The 26683-nt window shown below is 38.5% G+C and overlaps 1 protein-coding gene across 6 annotated transcripts in view; it reads right to left on the reverse strand.

The window, feature by feature from the left end:
• Positions 1-26683, reverse strand: part of Ttbk2 (tau tubulin kinase 2) — a 129027-nt gene that overhangs the window by 44307 nt on the left and 58037 nt on the right. For all 6 annotated transcript variants that reach the window (XM_040746124.1, XM_040746125.1, XM_040746126.1 and 3 more), the window contains 6 exons: positions 18273-18346; positions 11627-11767; positions 8961-9065; positions 3048-3113; positions 1650-1742; positions 570-695 (listed from right to left, as the gene is read on the reverse strand). In XM_040746124.1, coding sequence (XP_040602058.1) covers positions 570-695; positions 1650-1742; positions 3048-3113; positions 8961-9065; positions 11627-11767; positions 18273-18346 — 605 coding nt within the window. The remainder of the gene's footprint in view (positions 1-569; positions 696-1649; positions 1743-3047; positions 3114-8960; positions 9066-11626; positions 11768-18272; positions 18347-26683) is intronic.

The following is a 26683-nucleotide window of genomic DNA, read 5'->3' on the forward strand; positions in this document are numbered from 1 at the left end:
AATTCAGTGGTCACAGACAGAGCTAGTAGCATATACTGACTGCCAGCCAATATCATGGACAGCCCTCAACAGATATATTATGTTGTACAGTTCCTTCTGGTCAAGAAATTACTATAAAATTTATGTCATTAGAATTATCACCATGCTCTGTATCAGTGGTTCTCAACCTTTCTAACACTGCAACACTTTAATAAAGTTCCTCATATTGTGCTGATCCCCAAACATAAAATTATTTTCATTGCTACTTCATAACTATAATTTTGCTACTATTATGAAAGGATAATTTGACCCTCAGGTTGAGAACCACTGCTCTATGTATAAGTAAATCACATCAAGAACAGAAAAATTTGCTATATAATAAATCTAACCATGAAATAGGTTCATCCAAAAGACTCTCTGACTCTCACTCTCTCTCACACACACACATTCATACACCCATATCAACATCATGTTAACTTTACTTTTCTCAGGCTGTATTAAGTAATGCTACTATAGGCACCTTCCATATTTAATTCTGACATTCTTAAAAGAAAGAAAAATCAACGTACAGAACTCACAAAGATGGTTACCTGGTAGTCTGGTTTTGTAAAATAATCCAAAGAGGAAATATGGTCAAGAAAGGTGCTGAATTCGGAAGGGAGGTGTTTCAACATGAGCCTGTGGTCATACCTCTCTTTAATGGAACCTACTTGCTCCTGCAAAGTAAAGAGAACAGGAACCAATGTCAGCTTCTTTTGGAAGCTATAATTATAAGCCCAGAGCTAACAATCTCAAGAGAATGTACCAGGCTATGGGAGGACAGTGGTGAAGTACAAAGCAAGAGAAGCTCTCACTGACTCTTTACACACAGTGCTTCAAAGTGGGATGGGAAGATAATAAAATGCGAAGCTAACAGAGTGACATAGAGTTTGCAACAGTGAACTCATGTTCCCCAAGAGTTCTTTAAACTGCGTTACTTTCCTTTATCAAGGTAGTATTAATAGTTATTTGAACAAAATAATCTGATAATTAAAAACTAAAATCTATAAATTCACATCAGAAGAAATGCTATTCTTATAAGATGTAACTATTTTTAATATACATAAAAATCATAATATTAATTCTCTAATATCAGTTTAGAGAAAACACATACTATAATGCAGTGAAGTTGCTTATAGATTTTAAGTTTCATATGTAAGCAGATTTTCTTTTTTAAAAATTGGAAATACAGTTCACGACTAAACTGATACTCAAATACAAAAATATACACCTATAAGAGAGATTATGTGAATTTTTTTATCTTTTGCTTTTCACTTACTATTTTTTTTTTGTAGTGCTAGGAACTGAGTCCAGGGACTTACACACGAATTATATGCCCATCTGTTCTACATTATGTCTCAATATATGAGGATATTATACTAAATATTTTTCAACAAAAATGCTTACTGAGGAGAAATTTTTTAAATTTATCAAGACAGAGTTTCTCTGGGTAGCCTAGCTGTCCTGGAACTCACTCTGTAGACCAGGCTAGCCTGGAACTCACAGAGATCTGCCTGCCTCTGCCTCCTGAGTGCTGGGATTAAAGTGCATGCCACCACCCCACCACCACCCAGATTGAAGAGAAATTTTATTCTTTCCCTATCAAAACTGACATTACAATTCAAAATTACCTTGTCCTTGATTTTCCTCCAAGGCAGCTGACCAACCACAAACTCTACCAACATGTAGAATAAGGACCAAAGGTCATCGTGTCTTCCCATTTCCTTGAGATATGAGAATTCAGTCATATTACATTACAAAATTTTTGAGCGCATTACATTGTTTAAAGCCCAACCATTAATTTCCCATAAATCATCTTGTAAACAACTATATGCCGCATAGTTATGTATCAATCCACATGCAGAATATATTTACTGAGAAATGTTTTGATATAAATATCCTACCTGGAGATGCAGTTCAGCAACAAATTAGATCACTGAGTATGTGTAAGACCCTGGGATATTCGCAACACCACAAAAATATAACCACCAAAAAGTAAAAACAACACAGGGCTGGAGATACATCTTAGTTGGCAGAGTAAATGCCTAGCATTTATGATACGCAGTGCCATATAAAACTTGATGTGGCAGTGCATGCCTATAATACCAGCACATGGCAGGGAGAAGTAAAGTGACCATAAGTCCAAGGCCATTCTTGTTGCAAATAAAAGAATTCATACCCAAATTAACCTAACCCAAACACAATTCTTAACATTAAAAATAAAGAATAATTCTAAATGTTTTCTCTTTTCCTTTCAGTTAGAAACAAGAAAACTGATGTGTTGGCTTATTGTTTTTGTTGCAATGTGGGGCTTAAACCAGGTCTTCCCCATGCTAGTCAAGAGCTTTACTGCTGACTTACATCTCCATGCCCCTTGTTACATAAACAAAGGGCTTGATGTACAAAAGTTAACGTATATTATAAAGAAAACAAGCTAAAGAAAAAAGAAAACAACCTATGTTCCATCAGATATCAACAGTATTATATCCACTATTAAGTGTTTTTATTGTGTTGTTTGGGGTGTATATATATGTGTACATGTGTGGGTCCTCATGTGCCATACTAAGCATGTAGAGAGCAGAGGACAACCTGCCGGAGTTAGTTCTCATCTTCCACTATATGAGTTCCAAGGATCAAACTCAGATGTCAGACTAGGTGATTAAGTACCTTTACCTGATGAGCCATTATGCTGGCCCCATCCTACAAATAATTTCTTAGAATAGAATCCAGGTATTTTATTTCTTCAAACATCTATATTTAATTTTCAACACTAATACATAATTAACCAGATGCATTCCCAACAGATATACTTAGCTGTTGCCTTTTCTAGCAAATACAACTTCATTTTTTATGCAGCTGCCCATATCTATTATCCACTATACATGAATTAGCATTAAACAAAACAGTGAATCAAGACAAGAACCCTCAGCTCCTGAGCACTTTTTATACCTCTGAACTGAAATATAAAGGTATCAGGGTGATGCAAGTCATAAACATGCAGTTATGACAACCCTGGATCACATACATACCCTATTACGATGAGCATTGATTGATGCATATCGAACTGTCCCTCGAAAGCCTGCCACAGCACGAGGCTACAGTAGAAATTAAATAGCAAAAAATTGAATGCAGTTGGACACATGAAGCAAACAGTAGAGCATTGCTATCATAATAAAACACTATTCATAGTAATTTTATAGTGAGATTACAAAAAAGTGGAGAACAAATATCTCTAAATCACAACTTAAAATACTGATGTTTTAATTATTTTGGTCCTGTTTTCTTCTATCTGTATCCTCAATTTCTATTAATTTATTAGTTTGTTTCGTGTGTGTGTGTGTGTGTGTAATGTCATGGTAGGGGATGATGAACGCTACAGTGTGCATGTGGATGTCAGAGGATAAACTTTGGGAATTGATTCTTTTCTTCTGCCATATGGGTCCTGAGGATTGAACTCAAGTCATCAAGCTTGGTGACAAGTGCCTTTTCTGCTGAGCTATTTATAATAGGCTTATCTACCTATTTTAAAGTGTGATGACACAATGATATTGGGCTAGGGAGATGTAGCTCATTGATAGCACAATCACCTACTATGGGCAAGGCTTTGGATTTGATACCAAGGAGAACACACACACCCCAAATGTGTTTATGAAATATACATCTCTGTACATTAGGAAAATCAAATGTTTTTATTGACCCAGAATCATGTCAAGTACCAAAGCATCATGGCATACACATTAATGCCTAGGCTCTGGTTAGAAATACATACAAGAACATGAAGAACCACTATATAATGTAATATGCCAATCTCACCATATTTTGCCTATTTTATTCAAATTTAATTTGAAAGAGGTTATATCTATACTTACCTGCATAAGCAATTTACATTAAAATTTAAGTTTTTGGATACTTAGTAATGCTAGGTAATAGAGATGAAGTCAAACATGACCATACCCCAGACAATATAACAGCAAATAAAGACCACATGCTACTTGGCTTAAAAGACTTTCTATATCTTGCCTTCTCACTTTACACTTGCTATTCTTCAGATTCTTCAGGCTGTTACCTCACTGCATCCTTCTGGGCTAACTCTTGTAACTACAACCTCTGCTTAGAGCACCTACACAGAAGCACTAACTGTCGGAATGTAGAACACCTCGCCTTGCTTGCAATGTACAGGTGCCATGCTTTTAGATTGTCTTTTACAAGCCCCACGGCAGGTTTATTTGTGTGTTTATTACCTATTTGTTTACATTTTTATTTACTGGTTGTCTTCATTCCACAGGATACATTCTGGGAGAGTAAGATCGTGCTTGTTTTATAAACAGAGAAATAATCAATCAAACATATAATACAGAAGAAAACAGCATTAACAAATAAGACCAGGCAAAAGAACAATTATCACTCAAGAGCCCAATAAGGATCCATGGCATAGAAGAGATATGACAATTATGTTAAAATATTATGGAAGTCTATTAAATAAAATTATAGCCAAGAATTTCATAAACCTAGAGAAATAAACCCCTGGACACAAGGGGTTTATTATGAAGTATTATGAACTTCAAATTGACATGACCAGAGAAGAAGCTATCCTGGCATATCACAGTCAAGATGTCAAAAATACAGAGCACTGTATTCGGCTGTGGTTGTCTGTGATGGTCTCCATTTGCTGTAAAGAGACGCTTTTATCTGTGAGTAAAGGATAAGGTATAGAATGAAGTAAAGAGTTATGTTGATCCAGCAAAGTGGCAGTAGTAGACTCCTTTTTCTTTCTTTCATTCTTGTGTGTGTGGGGGGGGGATTTAAGACAGGGTTTCTCTGTGTAGCCCTGGTTGTCCTAGAACTCACTCTGTAGACCAGACTGGCCTCTAACTCACATACATCTGCTTGGAGAGTGCTGGGATTAAAGGCAGGAACTACCACCACCTGGCTAGTAGATTCTTTGTAAGGTCCACAACCTCACCAGCCCCGTGAAACTTACTAGGTTTCCAGTCCAGTACCAAGCATGCTTTCCCTCCTGTTGAATGGGCCATAAATCCAGTTAGGCAGTTATTGCTTGGCACTGACAAATAAGTGCCAGTTCTCACAGCTCTATGCACATCCTCCCATGTTGGTAATTGTCTTGGTTAAAGGTGCTGCAGCTGGGCAGGACTGTTTAATTGCTTCCCTCCCTTGGCAGCTGACATTGTATTTCTTGGAGCCTTGGAAGTGGCAGTAGAGATCAACAGATCACGGGGATCCCAACTCCACTGGATAAACTTACATCATAGCTCCTGAAACTATGGCTCAGGGAACATCATGGAAGAGTCAGAATATCAGGAAGTCTGCTGTGACACAGTCTCTAATAGAATGGCTACATAATCAGCACTGGGACAATAGAAATGTAAATGGATACATTAACGTGGAATGGAATATTGCACAGGATCCCACCCAGGCAAAGAACTACAGATAACTACTGACTGCTGAGGAGGCGGAGGATCAGCCTTTCCCTGGGACGAGCCCCCTTATTGTGTCCAATGCTGAGTGGTCAACCTTGAAACAATACAGACACGAATGACAAACAGACTCAACAGGTTGTATTTATATTGTACATACTAATACATATATACATAAGTATGTAACAAATACAATCAAAGAAAAAGAGGCTATCTCAAGACTACCCTTGATGGGAGTGTATGTGACAGGGGTTCAAGAGAAGAGTAGCTGGCAGAGAAAGATGAAAGAAGGAGAAGTTAAGTAATCTTATTTCAACTAAAAAACATTTTTTATTCATAAAAATATAAACCAAAGAAACATTACCATGGCTGAAAGATATTCTCTTAATTTCTAGGACATAAGATTCTCATATTCAGTGCATACCTTTGAATCCAGCACTTGGAATGCAGAGGCAGGCAGATCTCTAAGTCTGAGGCCAGTCTGATCCACAAAGTGAGTTCCAAGACAGCCAGAGCTACACAAGTGAAACCCTGACACAAAAAAATTCCAAAAGAACAAAAAAAGATTCTCATATGCCTAGACCTTAATTATAATTTTCTTATTTGTCTGTATAACTAGTATACAATTGGCTCAATCAAAGCCAAAATTTTAACTTTTTTTTTTGGTTTTTACGAGACAGGGCTTTTCTGTATTGTTTTCGAGGCTGTCAGTCCAGCCCAGCCTCGAACTCACAGCGACCCGCCTGCCTCTGCCTCCCGAGTGCTGGGATTAAAGGTGTGCGCCACCACCGCCCAGCCCAAAATTTTAACTTTTATACCACTAGTTAGCCTGACAAAAATAAAAATCACAGTGAAAAAACAAATTTAAACAAACTAAAAATTTAGAGTAAACAACAGAAAAGTTATAATCGTAGATGAAGTGCCAGCCAAACAATATAGAGGTTGCCTGGCTCACTTCCCAGGAAAGTTGGTAAAACATTAGTTAAAAACAAAACACGTAAGCCTCTAGAAACAGCTTTAAAGGCAAACAAAATATTTTCAAGAAAAGTTGTGAACATCCTGTGGTATCCAAACCAAGACTGCTCTCTACTCTCAGCCAGGTTGACTAAAGTGACTCCATTCCAAACTGCTGCAGTTAGGAATACATGACTAGCCTCCCCATCAGGGTCCACCAAGGGCTCTCTTTCTAGAAGGAGCAGGACTGGAGCATTTCCACCTTGTCTGAGCAGCCTGCTGGTAAAGAGAACGAGATGTGCTTGGTGCACTGTCTCTGACACACGTTCTCCTGACACGACTCTAGCCAGACTCCCTGAAGTCTCTTCTAAAGTTGGCCTTGATTAGGGGGCATCTTTGTTTGTCTTTCCTAGTCCAGTTTGGCAAAAATATGTGTTTTTTAAAAAATTGTTTCTTTTTATTTTATGTGCACTGGTGTTTTGCCTGCATCTAAGTGAGGGTGTCAGAATCTCTGGAATTGAGTTACAGACAACTGTGAGCTGTCATGTGGTTGCTGAGAATTGAACCTCAGTCCTCTGGAAGAACAGCCAGTACTCTTAAATGCTAAGACATCTCTCCAGCCCCAGCAAAAATCTTAAGAGGTAAGTTCAGTAAAAATCCTCTACCTGGACAGATTTTACCTGGCTTCAAGCACCTTGCTTCCCCAGAAGTTGGCTGCCATCACTCTCCCTAACTCCACCCTTCTTCCTCTCTGTACTTTCAGCTTGGCTTTCCCACCGAGCCTTAGTTTGCCTTGCTACAGGTCAAATCAGCTCAATAAACAATGAGAGCAACACATATACACAGTTTACAGAAGGATTATCCCACAGCATTTCCCTCTTTCTGTCTAATCAAAAAGGGAGGTTTTAACTTTAACATAGTAAAATTATATACAACAAAACAATTACAATATCCAGTCCATTTGTATTTAGCAAAATTAAGGAAAATACCTAATTATCTATCTTATCTTGGTGAGTTTAAAGTTTTATATCTAATTTACCTTCTTTATCATAACTAAGAAAAAATGATAATTGTAACAATTTAGTCTTTAACTCCATCAAAGACCTGAGAAGGAAATAATATTACCTGAGTAAGCAAGAAGTGCAGAGCAAGTGACTTCCAAAAAATGTGAGAAATAACAGGAACAGCTGGCTGCCTGGACAGCCACCCAAGGTTCTCTGTTGAGATATCCATCTTTGGCCTACAGGCCCAGCATATCTGACAGACTTTCCTGTGTAGTAGGAAATCCTGAAAGACTGTCCTATCTTGTCTTGGTAAAGCTCTGCAGTCACCCTTCTTGTGTCCTGCTGGTTCAGTTTGGACAGTAACTATCAACAATTGAGGAAGGGCAGTTTGTTTGCCCACATGGCTAGCATTTGCCATAAAGAGAACAAATTTCACATGGAGTTTCTTTGATGCCCATCATCTTTTTTTGGAGTATTTTGTTGCTGCCAAGAGCAGATGAGTCTCACTGTCTAAGTTATTAAAAACATTTTAAAGAGCAAATTTTGTAGGTCTTTGAAATGTTTGAATAATGCCTATCTATCTGAAATATATCTTTGTATATCTAGAAAACCTTACTAACATGACTATAAGTTTGACTATTATAGATGACTAACAGTATTTTTGTAATTCTGTATTTCTTAATTATACATTACATTTTTAAATAAGTTGCAGAAATATAATATCTTAAACAGGTGGAATATACATATATCAAAATTAACTTTAAATTTGTATCAATAAACTAAAATTCATACCAATGTAAAATATTTTGAGATAAGCAATTGTTTTTTAAAATATTTATTTCTTTTATGTATATGAGTGATCTGTCTTCATGCATACCACAAGAGGAAATCAGATCCCATTACGGATGGTTGTGAGTCACTATGTGTTTGCTGGGAATTGAACTCAGGACTTCTGGAAGAGGAGCCAGTGCTCTTAACCACTGAGCCATTTCTGCAGCTCAAACAATTGCTCTTTGGATTAAAGTAGATTCAATAATCTACCACCATCACTACGACCCCCACCCCCGCACCATTTCTATATCACACAGGGTTTCCCCTTGTACTTTTATAGACTGCCACTTGCCCATGTGTCACGTCTGTCTCCTCTCTATCCAGAGGCAGTCCTTTGTCATCTGTCTTTTGTACCCTCCCACTTGACAAATATTCCTCCCTCCTCCCTTGCCCTCCATCTCCTATCTTTGCCTCTTACCCCCTGCCCTTTGTCCCCACGGAGTAAATAAATCTCCTTTGTGCTGAGAATCTGATCTTGGGGTATCTCAAGTCAATACTGATCTCTTTAATGTTTCCTACTGATTATATGCAGCTAATTCTAGACATTAGTTTCTTAATCTTGTAATCTACTGGTTTCAATACAAAAACATCCTTTTTTTATTCACTGAGCTTCATACCTTCCTCCTAACATTCATTCTCATACATAATTAGCATTTCTTTAAACTGATACTAGAAATAGTTTAATTATCAAATATGAAATAGTAATGAAAAAGCTTACTGGTCTGACGTCCCCACAGGAATTGGTAAATTGTCGGGCCAAGCCAAAATCAAGCATGAAACATTTCCTACATGTACTGGGAAAGCGTCCCATTGCGAAGTTTGACTAGAAAAAAAATAAAGATGGAAAATATATATTCTTATAATACTCAGTCCTGCTAACATTTCACACTACATGAATTCTTCTAGTTTATATAGCATGTTCCAGATACACTACTGCAAGTCTATGGTTTTTACTGTGCATTAATATATAGTATAATTTAGTTGCTGGACCATAGTGAAATATGCTTGTAAATACAATTAGTGACTTGACAAAGAGTTGTTAATGTCTGTCTACCCCCAGGAAAACTGAGCAAAAATAAATTTAAATGTTTGTATAGTTACATATAATAATAACATAGTTACATATATAGTTCCTTGAGATTCTAGTTAAAGTTACTGCTCAAATGACAATCCAACCTCCTAAATAAGGGAAGCTATGGACAGAAGAAACCCACATACTGTAAAAGCATTTTTATCACTTCTCAACCTTTTAGTTAAGTATAAAGGTTGGCCATGATATGATGGTGCATGCCTTTAATTCCAGTACTAAAGGCAGAGGCAGGCTGATCTCTTTAAGTTCAAAGTAAGACTGGTCTGTATGACACGTTATAGATTGACCCTGTCTTAATAAATAAATAAACTGGACAGTGTGGCATATCCCTTTATTCCCAGTGCTTGGGAGGCAGAGGCGGGTGGATCTTTGAGTTTAATGCCCAGTCTACAGAGATAGCTCCAAGACAGGCTCCAAAGCTACAGAGAAACCCTGTCTTGAAAACTAAAAAAAAAAAACCAAAAATCAGTATAGCCAGATATGATGGCATATACTTTTAATTTCAGCATTTAGGAAATAGACAAGAGAATCAGTTTAAGATCACCCTGACCTTAAGATCAGCCTTAGCTACACAGAGACTCTGTCACAAAACAAAAAAGCCTCTAAACCTAAAATCTATGTAATGTGTTGTGTCAAATGACTGCAAATTTGGAAAGACAGATATGCAAATAAGGAAATTTGTAATAGTAAAATCCAAGGTATGACATCAACTTTTACTTTTTTTAAAAAAAGTATGATTTTACTGGGGACTGGAGAGATGGCTCAACAGTTAAGAGCACCAGCTGCTCTTCCAGAGGACCTGGGTTCAATTCCCAGCACCCACATGGCAACACACAGCTGTTTGTAGCTCTTTTTCCAGGGGATCTGATGCCCTCATACAGATATGCATGAAGGAAAAACACCAATGTACACAAAATAAAAATACATTATTTTTAAAAGTATAATTTTACTTAAGTTTTCTGATGAAAGGCAAAGTCAGGTTTCTCAAATAATGACCAAAAAAGGCACAGCACAGCAACAACACACTCTCCAGTTGTAACTCTGGTTCTACCTCACCATGCTGCGAACCTTTTTAAATTCAATCTCCCCTTGCAATAACTGACCTAAAACAAATCACTTACTCATACTGTTTTACTTAAATGAAATATTAACTGATAACCAGTTTCTAATTTCAGAATGGTTCTAACTCTAGAAGAACTCACTTAGGAGAAATTTAGTTGCCATGTTCATGTAAACTAATTTTAGAAATGATGTAATATAGATGGCCATACTTTTTAAATGCACCAGCATCAATACATTTATAAATATGAGATATCAGAAATGGGGCATTGTCCCTTATGAAGAATAAAATATTAGATAAATAAAGAAAAGCACATTTCAATAATGGAAACAATGATTTCTATGAAACACAAAACTGAACAAAAAAAGGAAGAACAAATTTTATTCCACAGTAGCCCTTAGGAGAAGGCTAAAGTCCTTCATAGTTGATTACTCTAGTGAATACATCTGGTGGCTTGAGAAAAAGAACAACTGGTATCAGAAAACACACAATTAAAACCAGTGATTATATGTGGGGCTGAATAATTAGCAATATTAGCAAAGTCTAATTAAAAACTAGCAAGCACAAAACTTTTATGTGAAGACGGGTGTAAAGCTGCAGGTGGAGACCAGAGGACAGCCTTCAGTGTTGTTCCTCACGCAAGCTAGGGCTGGCTGGCCAGCGAGTCCCAGAGATCCTCCTATCTCACCTTTGGATTACAAGTGTGTACCACCGTAGCCATTTTTTTTTTTTGAGACAGGGTTTCTCTATGTAACAGTCTTGGCTGTCCTGGAACTCACTTTGTAGACCAGGCTAGCTTTGTACTTACTGAGATCCTCCTGCTTCTGCTTCCCATGTACCACCACTGCCAGCCCTCCCCCCCCTTTTTAAACATGGGTTCCAGGTATTGAACTCAAGACCCAAGCCTTCAAGTACTTTATCAACTGAGTCATCTTCTAGTCCCAAGCATGGAAACTTTAATTTAGTTGGCAAGCAACATTCCATGATATGAGAAAAGCTATTAAAAATAAGCTGTAGTTTCTAATTACTACCTTAAAAACAAAACAAAACTAAGCAAACTAAAAGGTAAATTATTTTTACTTTCAGGGCATTATAAAAATAAAAGCACTTCTTTGTATTTAACCACAACAAATACAAAAAAATACATTTATCATACGATCTGTCTTCCCCTAACATTAGAAGTACCAAACAATAGCCTTCTTCTGTGCTTGGAAAAGACAAGACCCCTACCTACCGGTTTGATGTCTCTGTGAAGGAATCCCACAGAGTGGATGCTCTCAATAGACTCCAGAATCTGTCTCCCGAGCCGAAGAGTAGTGCTAATGGTGAATGTGCCCCGGGACTGGCTACGTCGAAGATCTGCCAGATTCCGACCCTACGAAATTGGATAATCACTTTAAAACACAATCCTAATGTAGTGCTAAGACTCAACATTTACTATACTACCACATTATAAAATTCTATGATGGAAACAGTAAGGCTCCTGTCTAAGTTGGGATGTTCTAACTCAAAAAATTATGTCTTTGTGTACATGACTGTGGGTGCCCTTAGAAACCAGAGAGGACATCTAATCACCTAGAGCTGGAGTTAGAGATGGCTGTGAGCTGCTCAACATAGGGGCTGGAAACTGAACTGCAGTCCTCTGGAAAAGAAGCAACAGCTCTTAACCACTGAATCATCTTCTCTAGCCCTAAGCATAAGCATGCTGTTAGTAACCATGTTTCTAAGTCATCATGTTTTGATTTATCCTTGCTAGTCTAAAAAATGTAGACTTGACCCTTCTTTCCTTCCTTTCCTTTCTTTTCTTTCTTCCCGAGGGGGTCTCATGTATCCCAGGCTAACCTTCAACTTACTGTGCAACCAAGGATGACACTGAACTGATCTTGCCGCCAACTCCCAATTTCTGGGATTACCAGTGTGCATCACCATGCCAAATTTATGAAATGATGGGGACTGAACCCAGAGTCAGAGCTTAATGCATGCTAGTCAAACTATACCAACTAAGCTACATCATCAGCCCCTTACATGTGACTATTTTAAAGAATAAAATATAAAATACAGGCATCTGTACTAGTTTCATTTCTGTTGCTATGATAAACACCTTGTCAAAAAGTAACAAAGAAAGAGGTTTATATGGCTTACAATTTTTAAGTTACAGTTCATCATGTTTTGGGAAAGTCAAGAGAGCAACTCAAGCAGTTAGTCACATTACATGCAGAGTCAAGAGCAAAAAGAAAATGAACACATCCTTGCTTGCTTGCCCTCAGTTAGCTGTCTTCTCTTTTTCGGGGTTCAGGAGCTCCTGCCTAGGAATGGTGTTGTCCACAAAGGCTGTATCTTCCTACACCAACTAAAAATCAAGACACCCCGCCACAGCAGTACCAACCAGCTAACCAGACCTAGACAACTCCTGAGACTCCCCTTCCCAGGTGGTTCTGGGTTGCACCAAGTTTACACTAACCAGCACAATAGCCACAGCAGCATTCCTCATTACTACCCAACGCACTCCCTACAAGTTACTTAATTTTTACACACCAGTTTTTTAAATAGAAAAGTTAATTTTTTCACATAATTTTATGAGGATTAAATACAATCCATATGAAATTTCTGGAATATTGCCTAGTATTCAACAAATCCTAAGGACTATTATTATTAGAAAATATTATAGGAAATAGAAGGCCATAAAGGCCATCAAAAGTTTAAAACAACTAGGTATAGATACCTGGTATGAGTCAGCTAAAACATGAACTAGACATCTGGGGAGGTAGCTGGTACAGGATATCCAAGGAACTCAGAGTAAGCAGTGATGTAATCTCTTCTATAACTATTTCTGGCAAAATGCCATTTTTTCTTTTTTAAAGTTTCTAGAGACAGGGCCCTTTAACCACCTTAACTGTCCTGGAACTCAATTTGTAGACCAGGTTGGCTTCAAACTCACAGAGATCTGCCTGCCTCTGCCTCCCAAGATCTGGGACTAAAGGCGTGTACCACCAATATCAGGTAAATGCCATTTTTTAGTGTGGGCTTTTTTCCCCTACCAATATGACCTTGGGGTTGGAGGCAAGTATCCTTGCCTTAGACTTTGCCTGTGCAGGCTGTATGCTATGCTCACTTGTCTGTAAGCGCCTGCCTGCCTGTTAGTCTGTGTGCTAGTGAATAAACTATGTTATACATGCCTAAAACTTCTCATATACTCTTCAACTTCCTAGCCTCCTTCCCACCCTGGCATCAAAGCTCAGGCCTCACAAATATGATACAGTAAATATTCAGCTCTCAAAGAGGCCAGCCTGGTCTACAGAGGGAGTGCCAGGACAGCCAGGGCTGTTATATAAGCCCTGTCTTGAAAAAACAAACAAACAAAAAGTACATTCCAGATAATACCAAGATTTAATTTATAAACAACTACTAATGGGCAGTGGTGACTCATGCCTTTAATCCCAGCACTTGGGAGGCAGAGGCAGGAGGATCTCTGTGAGTTTGAGGTTAGCCATCTACAGAGTGAGTTCCAGGACAGCCAGCAACGTTTCACAGTGAAACTCAAAAAAGCAAAACAAAACAAAAACAAAAACACAAAACCAAAAAACTACTACCATAAGAACTCAATGGAATCAACATGATTAATGATATCAGAAATTATTTAAATATCATAAAATGTAATTTCAATGTATGAACTGGTGATTGGGGCATAATGTCTCATGCCTATAATTCTAGTAGTTTTTGTTATTGTTGTTATTAAGACAAGTCTTCTGTAGCCCAAGCTAGACTACATCTTACTATGTGGCAGAGGACTGACTTTAAATTCTTTTTTTTGTTTTTTGTTTGTTTGATTGTTTTTGAGACAGGGTTTATGTAGCTCTTGTATGCCCTGGAACTTGCCATGTTGACTTTGAATTCTTATACTCCTGCCTCTATCGCAAGATTGGGAATTATAGGAGCGTACCATCACACAGAGCTAATCTCAACATTAGGGAGACAAAAGTTAAGGCCAGCCTGTACTACAAAGTGAGATAGCTCCACGAAAGCCTGAGCTATAGAATGAGATCCCCATTCATAACAACAGCAACAACACACACACCAGAAAAAAAAAACTAACAAAATCTGGGAGGATAAATACAAGGCTGACACAAGAATGATGTGTAGGGAGGAGGGCTTGTTTTTTTAAAAGGGGGATCTTTTCATAAAGTAATTCGCAAGAAATTTTTTAGAGCTTATTTCTACCAAGTAATTCTATAAATTTAACAAGATGAAACTACATTTTGTTGTTGTTTGAGTAATGAAAGTGCATAAGACCAGGAATGGTTCCACATACCTGCATTCTGGTACTCGGGAGACAGAGACTATTGGCAAAAGTTTGAGGCTAACCTAGTCTACAAAGGGACTTCTAGGCCAAATGTGGTTACACAGCAAGATCCTATCATACCCACCCAGTCGCAAAAAGACAAACATGATATGTACTCACTCATATATGGATTTTAGACATGGATCAGGATAGTGCCAGTCTGCACTTCAACAGATAGAGAGTCTGGGAAACAGGAAAGAACCTAAAAGATATGCATATATACATAGTACCCAAGAGAAGAGGATGGAGACAAGATCCTCTGAATGGATGGGGAACACGGCGAGGGGTGGGGGGGAGTGGGAACTGGGAATAGAGGGGGTAAAGAGGAAGGGAGTTGGTCATGGGGGAACAGGAAGTTGAGGGGGTGGGGGTAGAATAGGGGGAAGAGGGAATCATAGGATCGAAGACAGATCAGGCACCAGAGTGACCTCGAGTGATCTAAAGGTATAACATTAATTGGCAAGCTAAGCAATAGTGGAGGGACCACCTCGAATGCCCATTCCTGATAATGAACTTGATGTCTATAGCCATCCGGGAGCCTTCATCCTGTGACTGATGGAAGCAGAGGCAAACACACAACTAATCACTGAACTGAACCCAAGGAACCCAGTGACAGAGAGAGAGGAGTGATGAGCAAATTGGCAAAGAATGGGCTGGCAAAACCAGCAGAGACAGCTGATCTGAACAGGGGAGAGCTCTTGGACCCCAGACCGACAGTGGGGAGGCCAGCATGGGACTGATCTGGACCTCCCAAATGTGAGTGTCAGTGAGAAGGCCTGGGCAACCTATGGGGCCCTGAGCTGTGGATCAGTGTGCATCCCTGATATACAAACTGTCTTCATGTGCCTATAGCACAAAGAGAGATGCTCTCTCAGCCTGGACTCTTAGGGGAGTGCCTTGACCCTACCAAGAGTAAAATGACAGACTCTAGATATCCCCTATGTGGAAGGATTTGGCAATAGGGTGGGAGGGAGGGGGGGAAGGGGAGTGCGGGAAGAGGGGAGGGAGAGGGAACTGGGATTGACATGTAAAACAAGCTATTTAAAATTAAAATAAAAAATGATAAAAAAAAGATCCTATCATACACAAAAAATTAAATAAATAACTAAATAAAAAAAGAAAGAGAAAAAAGACAGAGACACAGACACAGAGACAGATGTTGGGTAAGGAAGAGGATGAGATCCAAAGGAAGGGGAAAGAGACTAGGTAACACCTAATGGAGAGAGTAATGCAGTGAACTCCCCAAATAAGAGGTCAGTAACCAAGCATAGTAGCTAATAATGATAACAAGCCCAGATGTGCTTGTTCAAACCTGTAATATCAGCACATGACAGGTGGAGGCCTAAGGATTAGGATGTCAAGGCACTTCTAGGGTACATACTAAGTGCAAGACCAAAGTGCAAGACCAGCCTAGGCTACATGAAATCCTGTCTTAAAAAAACAAAAACTCAGCCGAGTGGTGGTGGTACATGCCTTCAATCCCAGCACTTGGGAGGCAGAGGCAGGCAGATCTCTGTGAGTTTGAGAGACCAGCCTGGTCTATAGAGCTAGTTCTAGGACAAGCTCCAAAGCTACAGAGAAACCCTGTCTCGAAAAACCAAAAGCAAAAAAAAAAAAAAAAAAAAAAAAAACCCAAAACAACAACAACAAAACAAACAAAAACCAAAAAAAACCCACACAAAAATAAAATAAACAAAAACAAATATAAAAACAGAAAAAGTAACAATCACTTCACTGCCAATATATTTTCATAAATGATATGCCTCCTCAAACACAACTCTCTCCCATTCTAAATATATTAGATTATTTTCATGTTTCATAAATTCAATGATATTTTATCTATATATTAACAAGTACATATGACAAAAAAATAAAAATATAGAAAGAAGTAATCAGCATGTCTGCTATTACAAATTTGACTTAGAAACATCAATACTTTCTTCAAACTGGACTTTATATTTGTTTTGTTTTTCAAGACAGGGTTTCTCTGTGTAGCCCTGAATATCCTGGAACTCACTTTGTAGACCAGGCTGGCCCAGGGGTGGGGAGGAGGGAGAGAGAGACAGAGAGGGGGAAGAAGGGAGGGAGGGAGGAGAGAGAGAGAGAGAGAGAGAGAGAGAGAGAGAGAGAGAGAGAGAGAGAGAGAGAGAGGGAGAGGGAGAGGGAGAGGGAGAGGGAGAGGGAGAGGGAGAGGGAGAGGGAGAGGGAGAGGGAGAGGGAGAGGGAGGGAAGGAGGGAGAGAGAGAAGAAAAAAAATCTGAAAATTAATGTTTGGTGCTACTTTTTTCCAGGCAAAACTATATAAATATAGTTCACACTAGTGGTCAATATGAGAGAAAACAGGGACCACATTAATGAAATGAAAAATGAAAGAAGGTAATCACTTGAATAAATTAAAGTATGCTAACTTGAAATGAGGAACTGTGTAACTCAGAAAGACTTTAAGGGCCTGTGAGATGGCGCAGCAGGCACAGGTACTTGCTGCCTACTCTGATGCCCAAGTTCAAACCCAGGGACCCATATGGAGAAGGAGAGACCCAACTCCTAAAAGTTGTCCTTTGACCTCCACACACAGCATGACAAACTCCTCCAACTCCCAATTAGTTAATTTTAAAGAAGACTAAGCCAACCATGGTGAAATCTTAGAAATCAGGAGGCTAAGGTAGGGGATCCTGAGGTTAAGGTCAGGCTTAGCTATACAGTGAACTCAAAATCATCTTGTGCTACTCAGTGAGACCATATTTTAAAAAGATCAACAACAACTACATAGCTTACAGGAAGGGTGACATCAAATACTGAAGAATACTTGAGAAAAAGACAAAGAAAAGCTTTCTGAAATGAAGGGGAAACATTTAAGTGAGAGTTATGAATTTAAATATGTAAATAACATGAAAGAAAACAAAGAAACCAAATGCCCAAAATAAAGTCTGCTAAAGATGAACGTAAACTGTGCATACTGAAAATCAGGCAGTGAACCATAACTGCCTGTGCTTAAAGGCAGAGGCAACGTCAAGGAAATGAATAGGTTCCTGATTCTCCCTATTGTAACTGTTACTTTTGCATTTTCTTTATGAACTGCTACTTTTTCAGCAAACTCTATTCCCATCTAAAAGGGAATGAACAGTGCTATGCTGATAGAAAAAGAAAGTGAAATAGCATTCATCCTTTACTCTAACTAATGCTTACAAATTTTAATGAAGAGGCTGGTACTTGAGAGCATGAGTGGAGATTTGAAATGCCTGAGATAGGAAACATGAAAAGGGAAGGAACATGTAAAGACAAGGTTCAATATAGCCCATGATCCATTTTAAGATTAAACAGTATGAAAAAATGACAACCAATAAAGGTACAGATAAACTAAAATAGATGACCATTTAATTTTTTGGTAACTCTATAGCAAGTTTAAATAAATCTCCATGTACACAGTGTACAGCATTTGGACACGATAAAAAGAATGCTGTCATTTTTATGCACTGCACTGTAACTGGGTATTTTGATAAAAACTAAAAGATTTTAAGATGCATTTTTCAAGGTAACATACCTGCAATTGCATGACCACATAGTTGAAACGATCATTTCTCCCACAGCCAATAAATCTACAAACATGGTCTTTCCCTGGATGAAAAAAGAAAGAAAACAGTGGAAAAGGATATACTATGGTTTCTCCTTTAAAAAATTAACAAATTGGATTTCTATATAGTACTTTACATTTACTTTTTATTTATCTATTTATTTGGTTTTTGAGACAGGGTTTCTCTGTAGCTGAAGCCTGTCCTGGAACTCACTCTGTAGACCAGGCTGGCCTCGAAATCACAGAGATCGCCTGCCTCTGCCTCCCAAGTGCTGGGATTAAAGATCCATTAAAGATTAACGCCCAGTTCTGTTTAGTACTTTATGACCATGTAAATTATATAAAATGCATTTTGAAACCATAGGAAGAGGAAATTAATATTACTTATTCTTATCCACCCATCACTAGGTCCTGCTCTGGTCCTTGCATACTCAAATTTTAAATAAGTAAAGAAATAAATAAGGGAATAACTAAAGGTCATTTAGTTAGAAAGAAGAATATTTAAAAAGTCACTTAAGATTAACCTGAGCAGACACAGTAAGAACTATGTTAGACATACAAACACTTAATTTTACACACATTCTGACATATACCAGTTACATTACTGAAACAAGTTACATGATCTTTTTTGGTCTCACTGATTTGGATCAGCCTTGTGCATTTCAACTCTAGTTTAACACATGCAATCCAAGACTAGTTGAGATATATAGAAGGAATGAGAAAAAAAGAAAGAAATCTGGAACCATCTCCTGATTTAAGAAAGTATACTACCATCCCCAAAACAATCAAGCCCAGGAAATTACACTTGACTCAACACAGAAAACGGGGGAGCACACAGACATGGTGCTGGAGAGGCAGGCAGGAATTACATGAAGAATTTGAACTTTAGGTCAGTGGTTTCCAGCTGTGCCTATCATCACAAACACCTGGAAAACTTGATTCCTAAATGCCACATCTATATGGAAAAGATACAACTTTTCAAAATTCTATAGATGAGTTGGGGACTGAGAGGGCAGATAAAGGCGGGAAAGTTTAAGGCCAGCCTCCATTACATGAGTTCAAGGTCAGCCTGGGCCAAATGGTCAGACAATCTTAGAAGACAGAAACAAAAGCCCTGTGAAAACAAAGAAGAAACTCTAAAATATAAATTTGCAACTTAAAATGTAAATCAGCATGAACAAAAATAAAGCATCCTTCAAAAAAGAAAACACACAATACCTAGACAGGAAGAAAATTCTGAGACCAGGTTAATTACGGAAATGACACATTCCATAGCAAAGTTCACCCATGGGCTCAGGATCATCAGGTAAGAGTGCTTCATTCATGAGGAGGCAGAGACAGAATGATTGCTAAGACTTGCTAGACGAAAAACTGACTTGCAGAGACAGTGAGAGATCCTGTCTAAAGGGCAGGAGGCAAAAAGCAATAGAGGAGGATGTACAATCCTTCCGCTGGCCTCTTCACAGGTGTCCATGGTGGGCATACACATACATTATGTGCACACATGCACGCATGTGCACATGTGTGCGCGCACACACGCACACACACGTACACACACAGCGAAGGGTACTCATATAAATAGTCATTAGAGATTGGAAGGGATAGAAGCCAATTTATAGAGGGTAAATGAAATATGAGACAATGAGAGTAGACAATCTCTGAAGCTAGCTTGTAAAAATAAAACAGTGACACACCAGAGTCTAAAAATCTGTCAAGAGTCAAGAAAAAGATTAAAACAAGTTGCAAAAGTAATTTGTTCACTTAAAATAAAATGCAGTCAAGTCTCACTTTTGCTAATAATTTAACATCTGATGGAGAATGTCCTTCTATATGTTTCTCTTATGGGTTGATGAATAAAACACTGGCCAATAGGGGCAGGAAGATAGGTGCTACAAGGAGATGAGAATTCTTGGAAAGGTAGCCAGAGGGAGACCTCAAGAGAATGCCATGTAGGGACCGGGAGGATAGGATGCACCAGGTATTCTTTGGTAAGATAAGGCCTTGTAGAAATACATAGGTTAGTAGTAACGGGTTAATAATTAACACAGAGCTAGCCAATAAGCAGCCCTAGCTATCAGCCAAAAGCTTTATAATTAATATAGTGTCCGTGTGTTTTTGGGGGGCTCAAGGGCAGCAGAACCTGGTGGGACAAAAGAAAACTCTAGCAACAAACACTGTTGGTTTGGTCTGGTTTGGCTTTTAGAAACAAAGTTTTATTAGCCTAGGATTACCTTAAAATCCTGGGTGCTGGAATTACAGGCCTGTAATTTTTTTTTTTCAAATCTGGGTTATCAGTTAACACACTGATGATCAATTAGCAACCTTTCACTTAACTTCAGTCATGGAAAACGTACAAAGCTTTAATTAATCAATTTGCTGTCAATACTTTGAGACCTCATTTTCATTGCTGGAAATACACTAAAGTGAATACAGCACTTTATAGCACGCATGAAACTTGAGATTCTATCCCTAACACTATAAAAGAACAAAACCAAACAAGAAAAAGATTAATCATTTGTCACACTTTAAATCGTGGGATTACAAGTATAGACTATTGTGCCCAGCTTCTTGCAACATTTACATTATATCCAAGACATTTCAATCATATGAAAACAAAAGACAGTACTAGATTTAATTCCTTTTAGCATGCTCCTCTAAAATATCTATATTATACTATAACACTTAGTACCTTGCTATCAAAATCACCCAGCTTTTTGCTGTTTTGTTTGTTTGTTTAGCAGTACTGGGGACTGAATCAACTATCCTCTACGTGCTAGTCAAGTACTCTACCCCTAAGATAAACCCTCCCCCCCAGCCTCTTATTTTACTTTTCATCTTGAGGCATTTTCAACGAGTTGCCTAAACTAGCCCTGAACTTCTGTCCCTCCTATCTGCCTCCAGAGTGCCAGGATTATAGGCTTACATCACACACTTAGCTTGAATTACTTTGCTTTAAAAAAGAAAAACAAATACAGATTTGAGTAAACTGTTAATTTTGTATTGAGCAATCAAAACATGGTCAGTAGCAGATTCCCTAGGATCTATCAATTCATTTTATCACCAGGTGATAATTTAATGCATTCATTTTCCATACTTTATAGTAAGTGCATTGTTTCTCTTTTATATTTATGTAATTAATGAAACAATTTAATAAAGTTAACTCAATAAAAACATGTGTCTGAAGCAGCTTCAACCACCACTAGAACAACTGCTCAAATGACTTCTATGTACCCAGTAAATGCCAAGGCTCACTGAGGCATACAGGGAGCACATATTGTCCCAGTACCTAATGCAATACCTAATAAAGTGAGGCAATATTTGCAAGTGAATAAATTAAAGAGAAATAATAGTTAATATATACAATATGCAAGCATTACTCCATTTTATGTGTTTTCATGCATTTGATTCTCATAATGCTATAAGATTATTAGCATTTCCTTTGTTTTTCAAATACAGAAGTAGAGAATTGGTAAGGTCAGTTTCTTAGTCCAAAATCATACAGCTACAAAATGATGCTGCAATTTGATCCCAAAGCTTTTATTCTTTTTTAATTATATTTATTTACTTATTTATTAGAGGAGTGTGTTTGAGTATGCTAGACACTCTTGTGCAGGTCAAAAGACAACTTGTGGCAGTTCTCTCTCAACTTCTGGGTCCCAGAAATGAAACAGCTTGTAAGGCTTGGTGGCAAGTACCTTTACCAGCTGAGCCACCTTTCTGGTCCTAGAAAAACCTTTATTCTTAACTATTACATCAGAAACAACTGAAACAGATCTTAAACTCAGATAATATTTTGTTAATAAATATGAAAACAAACCTGGGTCTAGCAGTGCAGCTACCTGAGAGGCTAAGGAGAAGAATGACAAATTCAAGACCTGCCTGGGTATCTGAGTGAGTTAGAAAGATCCTGCCTCAAAACACAACGCACAGAGGGCAGTGAGGTACAGCTCAGTGATAAAGCATTTTCCTAGTGTACACAAAACTGTAGGTTCAACCCCCCCAGGACCCCCGACAAATTAATATTAAAACTAAAAGGGCACACAAAGAGAACAAGATCTATCTATATATACCCAAGTAACTAAAAATAAGTACTAAAAACCAAGGTCAATTAAGTTCTCTGACTTAAGCTCACAGTCCATATACGAACACAAAGGATTAACAGAATATAAGGTCTATAAACATTATAAGGCTCAACAAATACACAGAAGATTTAAAAAATTTACTCTTGCTGGGCAGTGGTGGTTACCCACCTTTTATCCTAGCACTTGGTAGCCAAATCTCTGTGAGTTCAAGGCTAACCTGATCTACAGAATGAGTCCCAGGACAGCCAGGGCTACACAGAGAAACCCTGTCTAGGAAAAAAAAGGAAAAAGAAAATTTTACTCAAGAAGCTCACATGTAAGTCAAATTAGTAGATTTTAAATGTATGAGGATATTTTTAAGATAAAACTAGAAAATTAAGATTGTACATGTAAAAAGTTACAATCAGCCATAAAGAAAGAAATGTGTCAGTTGCTGGAAAATGTAGCTAGAGATTTTCATATTAAGTGAAATAAGCAAGACTCAGAAAGGCAGACAATATGTTTTCTCTTAATAAGGAATGTACATGTGCGTGAACATACATGTGTGTATTCAGGAGTGAGTGTGTTACTCCTCTTCATGCTGTGAGACACGACCAGACAAAAGCAGCTTAAGGAAGAACAGGTTTATTTTGGCTCATGGTTGAAAGAGACAGTACATCATAATTGGTAAGCTGCTCACACCGATCTGTAGCCAAACAGCACAGGGAATGAATGCTGGCCCTCAGCTTGCTTTTTCTTTGTAATCAATTCAGAACCCAAGACCATGGAATGGTCCCACTCATGCTTATGTTAAATCTTCCTACCTCAATTCACCTAATTTGGAAACACCTGTGTAGGCATGCCCTAAGATTTGTTTCTTGGGTGATTCTAGATCTTGTCAAGTTGACAATTAGGATTAGCCACACACACATTTAACCATGATACCACATGCACCCCCACCACCACTGAAAAAGATACACAACATACAGATGAACATAGAAAGGTGGCTATTTCAGAAGATGAAGGGGACTAATGAGAGGGCAGACGGAGGACAGGAGCTGATGTGCCCAAAGTACTTCTCTCTCTCTCTCTCTCCTCCCCTCTCCCTCCCTCCCTCCCTCCCTCCCTCCCTCCCTCCCTCCCTCCCTCCCTCCCTCCCTCTCTCCCTCCCTCCCTCTCTCTCTCCCTCCCTCCCTTCCTCCCTCCCCCCACCTCTCTTGTAGATCAGACTGGTCTCAAACTTACAGAGGTCTTTCTGCCTCTGTCTCCTGAGTGCTGGGATTAAAGACGTGCACCATCACCTCCTGGCCAATAACAATTTCTTAAAAGAATACATTTATAATGATCAGAACTGACAAGGTAGAGAGTTATGGGTTGAGGTGAATTAAGGTAGAAGGCATGAAAATACATGAAAAGTGGCCTAAAAGCTTGGCCACTGTGATAGTTTTTCTTCGTTAATTTTACTGGACTTAGAATTGCCCTCTGTGAGTAACTATACAGAAACACTGCTTTTTATGTGGGTAGCACTATTCCAAATACAGAAGAAAAAAGGAAAAAGCCAGATAGCAATGGCATTCTTTTCTCTCTGCTTTGTAGCCTGGTGTGAACTGCTTTGCTCTACCACACCCTCATGCCACAATGGACCCCTCTACGACCATGAGCCTAAGTAAAATTTTCCACCCTTACGTTGTTAAGGTCGGTCATAGCTAAAGAAAAGTAACTAAAATACATGCCAAAGTGCTATGACATAAACTAGGGGAGGTCCATTCCCACAGGTGGTAGCTCCACTCTTCCAAAGTTTGAGGATGTGCAAATCTTATATAAAAGAGAATTGTATCTGCGTCTAACTATAACATATTTATCCTCCTTGATTCTTATATTACTTAACCAATGTAAAGTCAGATACATGATTCTGATGTTGTTTGGGGAATAGGACAACAACAACAAAACACACACACACACACACATGCTTGGTTATGATGTAAGTTTTTCTTTTTTTCCTACTTTTTTTTTTTTAAGACAAAGTCTCACCATGTAATTCCATAAGAGGTCTCCCTGCCTCTGTCTCAGTTCTGGGATTAAAGATGTGCCACCACACTTAGTTCTTTTTCTTCTTTTTAAGAACAGGTAGCCGGGTGGTGGTGGTGCACGCCTTTAATCCTAGCACTCGGGAGGCAGAGGCAGGCAGATCTCTGTGAGTTGGAGGCCAGGCTGGACCGACAGCCTCCAAAACAATACAGAGAAACCCTGTCTCGTAAAAACCAAAAAAAAAAAAAAAAAAAAAAAGAACAGGTAGCCCAGGCTAGCTTTGAGCTAACGGGTGAGGATAAGTTGCTTTATAGTGGGGCTGGGATCAAACTGACTCAGACTGCTGGGGAGTATTCTACAAACTAACTCAGTTACAGCCTCAACTTCCAAGAACCTTTTTTATTTCCTTGATTTTTATAAAGGGTCTCTCTTTGTAGTCCTGGAATTTACTATGTAGAACAGGCAGACCTCAAACTCACAGACTTAGGACTCCTGACTACTGGGATTAAAGGTGTGGGGCATTATGCCCTGTAGCGTCCAAAAATGTTTAATCTTCAATTGGTTGAATCCATATATGTGCAACTAATGGGCATGAAGGACAGAATATATACTTAGTTCTGTTCTTATCTCAGTCACTTAATTCCTAAAACTCTTAGGATTTCCTAAGTGACTGAAACTGTCCTTTGTCTAGTATAGACCCCTAAAGACTTTAGGATAGTCTCAGTAAAGATGAATTGATCGGAATATTCAGAGTACAACTTTCCATGCCCCCCTTCCCCCCCCAGCTAACTTCCAGAGAAGTGGGCTGATGGAGGCTAGAGATTAAGCTCTATAAAACTCTTTAACAAGACTTGAGGCCTTTAGGTTACCGAACAAGTAAAGGTATTGACCCAGTATAAACCCAAAGAAGGCATAAAAGCTGCAACCCTCCACACCTAGTCCTAGTCATCTCTTCAACTTATTTTTGTATTTTTTACAATGCACTTAAAAAACAAAAAACAAAACAATAAACAAAACAAAAAACAAAACAAAAAGGGGGGAGGAATATGAGTGATCCTCCAAGTTCTATAAGCCATCCTAGCAAATTAATTGAACCCAAAGAAGGGATCATAAAAGTCCAGGTTTGTAGCCAGTCCATAAGAGATATGACATCCTATTATTTGAAATACTGTGTATGAAGCAGAGCAACCTTGTAGAGCTGAGAACTCAACTGTGGAAACTGATGTTATCTAACAAAACCGAGAGAAAGTATATCCACTTTAGATCTTCTCCAGAATTATTTGATACATAGGGAAAAATCCCCACAAATCTAGTGACAGAGTGTCTTTATAGAAGGTGAGAGCATAAGAAATGTACACTCCGTTTTTCCTCTGACAGCCTCATTATGAAATTCAGATTTGACTCATTAATAAATAATGGCTTTGGTAAAGAGTCATGCAGTATTTTCAAGCATAAAGCTACATGATCCAGACTGTTTTGGAAATGTAATGGATGCTATGATGGGAGCCAAAGAAGCCAATTAACCAGGGATCAAGGAATAAAAAAGGTAATCACTGGAACTAAGATTCCTTTTAAAAGTTTTCAAATTAGGGGAGGGAGTAGTAACTGGGATTGGTATGTAAAATGAGAAAAGATTGTTTTAAAATTTTAAAAATGACTTAAAAAGTTTTCAAATTAAGTAAATTGAGAAAACAGACAATAGTTACGGCTCAGTGATAGAACACCTGCCTAGCAAGTGCTAGATCCTGGGCTAGACCCACAAAACAAACAAACTTGGGATAATCTTTTTATACACTGTGTGAAGATGTGTCTTTGCTTAACTTCATGTGCCTAAAGCACCTTCTGATTTGTTTAATAAAGAGCTAAACAGCCAATAGCTAGGCAGGAGAGGATAAGTGGGACTTCTAGGCAGAGACAGGAACTCTGGGAAAGAATCGGAGGAGATTCAGCAGCTAGACTCAGAAGAAGTCAGACATATAGTACTGAGGAAAGGTAACGAGCCAAGTGGCAGAACCCAGATTAATATAAATGGGTTAATTTAAATTTTAAGAGCTAGTTGGGAACAAGCCTAAGCTAAGGTCAAGATTTGAGGCAGGCAGATCTCTGAAAGTTTAAGGCCAGACTGGTCTACAAGGCAAGTTCCAGGCCAACTCTGTCTTGAAAAGGAGGAGGAGGAGGAGGAGGAGGAGGAGGAGGAGGAGGAGGAGGAGGAGGAGGAGGAGGAGGAAGAAGAAGAAGAAGAAGAAGAAGAAGAAGAAGAAGAAGAAGAAGAAGAAGAAGAAGAGTAAAGAA

This window comes from Mesocricetus auratus, unplaced genomic scaffold (assembly GCF_017639785.1).
Source record: "Mesocricetus auratus isolate SY011 unplaced genomic scaffold, BCM_Maur_2.0 Super-Scaffold_100004, whole genome shotgun sequence".
NCBI classification, from domain to species: domain Eukaryota; kingdom Metazoa; phylum Chordata; class Mammalia; order Rodentia; family Cricetidae; genus Mesocricetus; species Mesocricetus auratus.